Raw genomic sequence first — 8310 nt, 5'->3', positions numbered from 1 at the left:
GTGAGAGATGTCAAATGACAGGTTCTTTGAGTTCCCGAAACCAAATGCCCTTGACCCCCATCTTGGTTTGTGAAATATTTGATATATGGGGTATTGATTTTATGGGTCCTTTTCCTTCATCCTTTGGGAATTTATACATCCTCTTGGCTGTTGACTATGTTTCCAAATGGGTAGAAGCAAAGGCAACAAGAACTGATGATGCTAAAGTTGTTGTAGATTTTGTCAAGGCTAACATTTTATGTAGGTTTGGAACTCCAAAAGCCTTGATCAGTGACAGAGGCACACACTTCTGCAACAAAACTCTCGGATCAGTTCTCAAGAAGTATAGAGTCCAACATCGGGTGTCCACAGCTTATCACCCGCAAACAAAAGGACAAGTTGAAGTGTCAAACAGAGAAATCAAGTCCATACTTGAGAAAACAGTGAACACAAACCGCAAAGATTGGAGTTTGAGATTAGACAATGCTCTTTGAGCATACCGCACTGCATATAAAACTCCAATTGGGATGTCACCTTACAGACTTGTGTTTGGAAAAGCTTGTCACCTCCCTGTTGAATTGGAACACAAAACTTTATGGGCTATCAAAAAGCTAAACATGAAGATTGATGAAGTGGGTGTTCACCGAAAGCTAGAGATTCAAGAGTTAGAGGAAATAAGAAATGAAGCATTTGAGAGTTCACACATCTACAAAGATAAGACCAAAGCATTCCATGATAAGTACATCTCCCGTAAGACCTTTGAGATTGGTCAAAAGGTATTACTCTATGACTCTCGACTTAAATGGTTTTCCGGTAAGTTACGGTCCCGGTGGGTGGGTCCGTTCATTGTTACTAATGTATTTGATCATGGTGCAGTTGAGATTAAGAGTAACAAAACTCGAAAAGTGTTCAAAGTTAATGGTCACAGGTTAAAGGTCTTCTATGAAGGTTTCCAAGAGAAAGACATGGAGGTTGATAGCTTGGAACGCCCGGACTACATTGAGTGAATCTAAAGGGCAAAGTCGAGCCAACGACTTAAAACAAGGGCAGCTTACCGGGAGGCAACCCAGGGGGTATTTATGTCTTTCCTTTAAAAACAATTTCCATTTCTTTGAGTTTTGGTTTTCAATGTTCCAAATGCATTTAAACATGATTTAAAATCACCAAACGGACCTTGGGATGCAAAAACGTTTCATTTGAATGAGAAGGAAATTTTTGGGTTCAAAAAGTGAAAGTGGCAATCAGAAGGGTACACAGCCCGTGTTCCTTTTGCCTTATAATGAACACGGGTCGTGTTCATCAATGGCAAACAATCTCGCAGTCAGAGGGGTACACAGATCGTGTTCCTTTTGCCTTATAATGAACACGGGTCGTGTTCATCGCATTTCTCAGGACTTTTGACTCCAACACGGGCCGTGTTAGTTTGGCCTGTGGGAACACGGGTTGTGTTCGCACAACAGATGCTGTGGTTTTTAATGCTAAAAATCGGGTTTATGCCTCATTCTTCCACACACTCATTCCAAAACAGCCCTTTCCCCCAAGAAAACCCCAAGTTCCGATTTTCATCAAAAACCCATTGATTCTTCATGATTTTTGCTTAAATCTTCAAAAAGGTTTGATTTTCATCTTCCCCACTTCATCTCCTACATCTAATACACCATCTTATTGCATTTTCATGGTGGATTTGGGGGTTTTGACAAACCCTAGGTCCAAAAATTTCTCAAAATTTTGGTGTTTTGTGCTTAATTCTTCATGTAGGCAAGCTTGGGGAGGTTGAAGAAAGTCGTTCTCACCAACAACAACACCTTTCCACTAACGATTCGGTACATTCTTTCCTATTCTTCACTTGTGGAATTTGTGTTCTTAAGGTCAAATTGCATGTATCTGTGGCCATTTTGGACTTGACAATAACTTGGAGATCATTCAAAACTGAGTTTCCCATGAATTTTTGGTGGCCAAACTTCGGTTGACTGGACCCGTCAACAGTTGACTTCTTGACCCGTTGACCAGTTGACTTTTTGACTTTGCCCCAAATTTTGCATATGGAAGGTAAGAGTTCTAAACGACCTCGGCACACCAAATCGTCGGCCCGCCGTCGTAGGTCCCCATTGCTGCCGCCCAGGTCCCCGTCACCCCCACCTTCATCTCCACCCAATCCGACACATAGTGGTGTGGTTTGTCCTGGCCCAATTCAAGCCGCCAAACTTGAGGCCTTTCTCCAACGTGCGCACACTACCCAACAATTCACGCATGTGTCATCTCTTCGTGAGTTTCACATCTACAACCAAGTCCACACATTGTTCCGGAACATTGGATGGCAGGGGTTGTTAAAGGTCCACGAACTCAGCTATAAAGTTCCAACAGCCGAGTTCTTATCTTCATTTGATTTGGACCACGGTGTCCTACATTTCCGGCTTATGAACCAAGATCATGCCTTGTCCCTAGACCAAATCAATGCCATAGTTGGGGCCCCCACAGAACACACCTTTGGCCCCAATGACCCAATCCCAGGATACAGTGATCTTACGTGGTGGACCGACCTTACGTGTCAGCTTCCCTATGTCTCAAGTTCTGCTAAGGCCTCATCTCTCATCCACCCTGTGATGAAAGTGGCCCACAGGATTATTGCTTCACTTGTCGTCCCTAGAGAAGAAAGAAGCACCATTAGCGCCCTTGAGCTCAAAATACTCTATGCGATGGCCCACCCGGACGATAATCTCATTCGTCACTATGGCTCATTCCTTTGTAACAAACTCACCCGCCTCAGCACATCACGGTCCGGCAAAATATCTGGTGGTGGCATTGTCAGTTTATTGGCCAAAAGTGCTCCGGTCCGGGCCCCATATCCCGGAACTCACCAACCCCTGCCCGGTGAGACCTACCTTACCACGGGAGTTATTGAGTCTATGAGAATGTTTCGGGCGGAGGACGGGAACCATAATTGGACTGTGGGTCAAAACCACGATCCAAGGCTCCTCATCACCCCGGAGAACCGGGACATCCTTGCCCTCAAGCGTCCTAACAACTTCACCGACTGGCAAATCATGCCATATCTCTTCCCCGACTCTTTCTCCGAGGAGGAAGATGAGGAAGGTGAAGAGAGTGACGGGGCGGCACCACAAAACTCTCCTCCCATGGGTAGTGCTAGCTCATCCCGTCATGCTGGACACCCATCATATCACCAGCAATATATGGATCAATTCCAGTCGATCCATATCCGCCTCGACACTTACCATCAAGATGTCACGAACCTAACCCAAAGTTTTTCCGCCTTCACCACTCAATACGCTCGAGATCAAGAGCGTCAGTGCAAACATGAGGAGGACTTTTGGGCTTGGACCCGAAATCCCAACTACTATCCTCCTCCTCCTCCTCCTCCTCCTCCGTAATAGGTTGTTCCGCCCTCTCCAAGCATCGGGGACAATGCTTATCTTTAAGCTTGGGGAGGGGTAGAGTTGTACATTAGGTGCATGTTCATGTTCACATCCATATTCATGCATGCGTTTTTCAAAAAAAAAATTACCTTTCTTATTTTCATTTTCCTCGCATTCTGCATTTATAAAACCCAAAAACATTTTTTTTCTCAAGTTTTTGCATTCCATCATTTTCATGCACCATCATCTAAAAAAAAAACTTTATACGAGATGATAACACTCTTTACATACGATAGCTCCATGAAGTGGGAAAACGAGAAATCAAATGAAAAAAATTCCGAGGGGACCGGATAGTTGTCGGAAGTGTAGAATCAGCTATCATAACTAGGGGACCCAAACACCGTAATTCGAGACCCCAACCTTAGATAATAATAAAAAAATGGAATACTGAAACGTTTTTGTGGGCAGTAATAACAGCTTTAGGATGATTTGCTTCTGAATATTTAAAAAGAATCCTTATCGACAACTCTGGACCCACATAACACAGACCTATTTGTTGACACGCGTTACCCTCGCGGTAACAGAGAGCTTAAGTATCAGATCCACATAGTCAAGAAAGAAGAAAGGGTATAACTGTCACATCCAGTATCCCAATCAGAATTTCAAGTGCCAAAATGAAGAAACTTTCAGAAAGTCAAAAGTTGATTGAAGAATTCAAAGCTCAAAATGAAGATACAAATCCAAGTTCAATCAAAAATCAAAAGCCGCCTCAAAGTCAAATCTGGCGAATGAAAAAAAAACTGTGTGATATGATACTTGTGGCTCTCGAAAAATTGAAAGCATAGGAGTTGGGCCCCTTCGGGTGGGCTCACTGTTTCAGCGAAAGCTGATTCGCCGTGACGGGTTCTTAAGGATGCGTCGATTCTGATTCTTGGCCATCTAGTCTTAAGGACATGAGATCCGGACTGTGTTATTTTCGCCCATAAAGCTAATTAAGGTATGAAGTTTAAATAAAACTATGGTTGGATTATTGGGTTACACCGTTTAGGGTCTTCCTCACTTTGGGAGTCTGTGATATGTGGAAGGTAGCAGGATGGTCGCCTAGTTATTAATGATTGCAGCCCCATTGATGTAAGGTCTGATCGTATATATCCATATTTATAAAAATAAATAAAAAGATTACTTGTGTTCTTAAATTTTTCTTTGGTTCATTTTTTGTTCCTTAAGTATCTTTTGTACATATGTTTCTTTTTCATGGTTTTCATTGCATGCATTCATTCCTAGCCTTTAGGATCTTTCTGTCCCTTTTTGTTATATGTTTCTTTTTACCATCTAGAAATCGTCCTGTTTCGTCTGATTCTTGTTCTTTCTTGAGGACAAGAAAGGTCTAAGCTTGGGGAGATTTTTTAGGTGCATTTTGTGCACCATTTTGCACACCTTTTAGTCCCATTTCATGCATCTATTTATCATAATTGTTCTTCCTTTTTCTTGCATTTCATCATATTCATGTTAGTCTCTAGAACAACCTTATTTGCACACTTTCATGTCTTTTCAGGTAAACCGGATCTTGGAATGCACTTTGGGAGGTGCCGGGAAGCATTGGTGAAGATTTCGGGATGATCGGGCGAAGAACGAAAAAGTTGGAAAAATCAAGTTTGGATTCGGAGTCAGAAGGGTGCACGGGCCGTGTTGGATTTACACTGCAAAATCAACACGGGCCGTGTTGACCAAAATGGGAGCTGTTGACCAAGCTGAACATGGGCCGTGTCACTTTTACCTTATGCTCAACACGGGCCGTGTTCGACCCAAAAAAACCAACTTTTGGCAGTTTTTCCTATTTTTCATATTACGGAAATTGGGTCATTTGGGGACACACACAACATATCAGAGCACATTTTGAGAGGGGATTTCAAAGGTTATTGCAAGGGATTGATTAGTAATCATTTGGAAACATTATTTCTAGTATTTGTAAGTTGTAATTGCAGATTATTTTCCATCTTTTATTCTTGTGATCTTGTTCTAGCCATGTGTGGCTAAGAAACCCTAGTTTCTAGTTCTTGTTCAAAACATGTTGATTGTTTGACTTGAAGCATATGATTTGATGTTTGATTTGTGATTCTATTCTAGTGATTATGTTTTTGTTTAAACTAGAATCCTTGAATTTGATTTGTGTTTGATTGGCCACTTTCATAAATTGAATTTCTGTGTAGTTAATTAACTTTTAGGGCACCTAATCGTTCTATTAAGTTAATAATTGGTAACAAGCAATAAGTTTTCTTATTCTAAAACATATATCACATGTTTTCACACTTTCGAGCGTATGAGAAGAAATGAATATTGTTGGGAAGCTTGTACAAAACGTAATGCAGTTTTTCAATGCAATCTAAGAGCGTGTTTAGGTTGAATTAGTAAAGCTAGGTCTAGTCAAAGAGCATGTTTTGGTTAGATAATTTGGCAAGCGAGAGGTATTAGAGCGTGTTAATATCTTTCAGTCTCAACTTAGAATAGCAATCACAAATTACATCAAGTCATAATCAGGTTAAATGACAACATTGAGAACTAGAACTGGAAGTACTTTTACAACTTGTTTACAAATCTATTTAGTTTTCTGCATGTTTCAAAGTTGATTGTTATTTTCATTATTTGACTTTTGCAAACAAATCCCCCTTTGTGACCAAAGTACCTTGCGTAAAGAGGTATAGACTTTTATCCCGTGTCTCTGTGGTTCGACCCTGCTTGCCTTGTACTACCTTTTTAGTGCATTAAAGCAGTGTATTTGGAGTATGTTGTACCCCTATTATTTGTTGGGTTTGACACGCCTAACAATAGGCAAACTACAAATTACCAACATAAACCATTTACCAATTATCAAACTAACAAACTAGCAAACTATCAAATTACCATTTACCAAAGTAACAAACTATATAAGCAAATTTTAAATTACCATTTACCAAATTAACAAACTATATAAGCAAACTACAAATTACAAACATGAACCAATTACCAATTACCAAAGTAACAAACTAGCAAACTATCAAATTACCATTTACAAAACTAACAAACTACCAAAAAAAATTACCAAAGTTTTTAACAAATAGTAATCACAAACCAAAATTATCAAATCAACATGCATTTATTGAAATTAGATAATTATGTTTTACTTGCAATGGTTGTGACTGTGGTGGTGGCTATTATGGTTGTGCAATCGGCAAAATAACAGAAAGTTTTCATCTAATGCCTTTAATATGGCGACACCGCGCGAGAACCTAATACTTTCTCAAAACAAAGTCTTTCTTTGGTGGGTGTTAGATCTCTTTCTCCATTTAACACTTGAGTTTGTTCTAAGAGCTCATACACTAATTGATTTTGCGTTTTCCAAAAATAATTAACAATTAAGTATAAATAAACACTTAATTATATGATAAAATTATAATTAAATACTTACGTATTGCTCCTCGACTACATCACTAACAAATACACCATTCTCATCGGTGTTAGTAGCGTGGAACGTTTCAACTCTCTTTTAGGTTATGTTTAACATTAAAAATTAGATTATATTTTAAATAAATAATTATATATATCGTACGTTACCTTTTTAATGATGGGTTTCTCATGTAATAATGCGGAAAAATCCTTATACTCTTAAGGGTACATGCAACCTATTAGATTTATGTCATAAAACTATTGTAGCAACATACTATTAAACAACAAAACTAATAAACCATAGTAGAAATCAAATTCATAATTAGAGATACGTACCTTTGTTGATTCCAATCAAATAAATTAAAGTCTTCTTGTCTCCTTGGAAAACCTAGCTTCAATAGTATGCGAGCTTCTAATGGTTCACACCCAAAACGAAAGAAACCCTAGGATTGAATGAGAGAGGGGAGAGAGAGAGGAGAATTTCGTTCTCCCCCATTATGTATGAAAGAGCTATGAAAATTAGGTGCCCAAGGTTCCTATTTATAGTCTAGGTAACTTAGGGACAAAACAATATTTGAAGGATTAAATAATAGATTTAATCACAATCCAAATCCTTTCCTTATATACCATCAGGAGGCTTCTGGAAACCCTAAGAAAGACTCCAAAACCGTCCATGTCACGGACTAATCTAGAATTGCCTCTTTTGTTTAACTATTAAACAATTACAATTCACCTATTGCATCTTTAATTAATTCCAACTAATTCCAGATTAATTCTACTTAATAATTAATCAATTATCACCTATTTCTAATTTATTATTTTTCATATAATAAATTAAAAAAATCATTAATTAACAATTTCTAATTAATATATCAATCACATAATATATTAACAAAACATTTTATTTCTCTCATTTGATCAATCCAAGCTATTTCCTTGTTAGGAGGGCAACCCAAAAAGGACTTTACTTTTATTCATCAACATTATACCAATTTAGTTAGGACCTTAGACACTTAATCCACCAGTCTCCCACTTGGATAAATCGCTAACTACAATTACAAGTACAACTTTGAATAACCAGTAAAGAGTGTTTTTCAAAGACACTACCAAACTCTGCCTGGTTAAGAGGGCAACCCAAAAAGGACTTTACTTTTATTCATCAACATTATACCAATTTATTTAGAACCTTAGACACTTAATCCACCCAGTATCCCACTTGGATAAATCGCTAACTACAATTACAAGTACAACTTTGAATAACCATTAAAGAGTGTTTTTCAAAGACACTGTCAAACTCTGATTAGGCGTTGGTCCTAAGATAAGTGATTAGTTATTCCTTCGTTCTATAAGATATCGTTTGGACACGAGACATGGATTAGAATCAATCTCATTGTCCAAGATTATGTTTCTCGATTTTCCCAATTTATGATGACTAAATTCAGACTACCAATTGAACACATCAATTTAATCCGGGCTCGGCCAAGCACTTCAGATGTCGGTAACAAATCATCGAGGGGCCGAAAGATATCACTTT

General features: G+C 38.7%; 1 protein-coding gene across 1 annotated transcript; it reads left to right on the top strand.

Moving 5' to 3' along the window:
• Nucleotides 1-506: 506 nt before the first annotated feature.
• LOC145111797 (uncharacterized) lies at nt 507-986 on the top strand. Its single transcript, XM_079048050.1, has one exon. It carries the CDS (start codon nt 507-509, stop codon nt 984-986), a length of 480 nt encoding a protein of 159 aa, XP_078904176.1.
• Nucleotides 987-8310: the final 7324 nt, after the last annotated feature.

This window comes from Lactuca virosa, chromosome 1 (assembly GCF_052849685.1).
Source record: "Lactuca virosa cultivar CGN04683 chromosome 1, Lactuca_virosa_CGN04683_v6, whole genome shotgun sequence".
NCBI lineage: Eukaryota > Viridiplantae > Streptophyta > Magnoliopsida > Asterales > Asteraceae > Lactuca > Lactuca virosa.
This window is presented reverse-complemented; position numbering and strand designations above follow the sequence as displayed.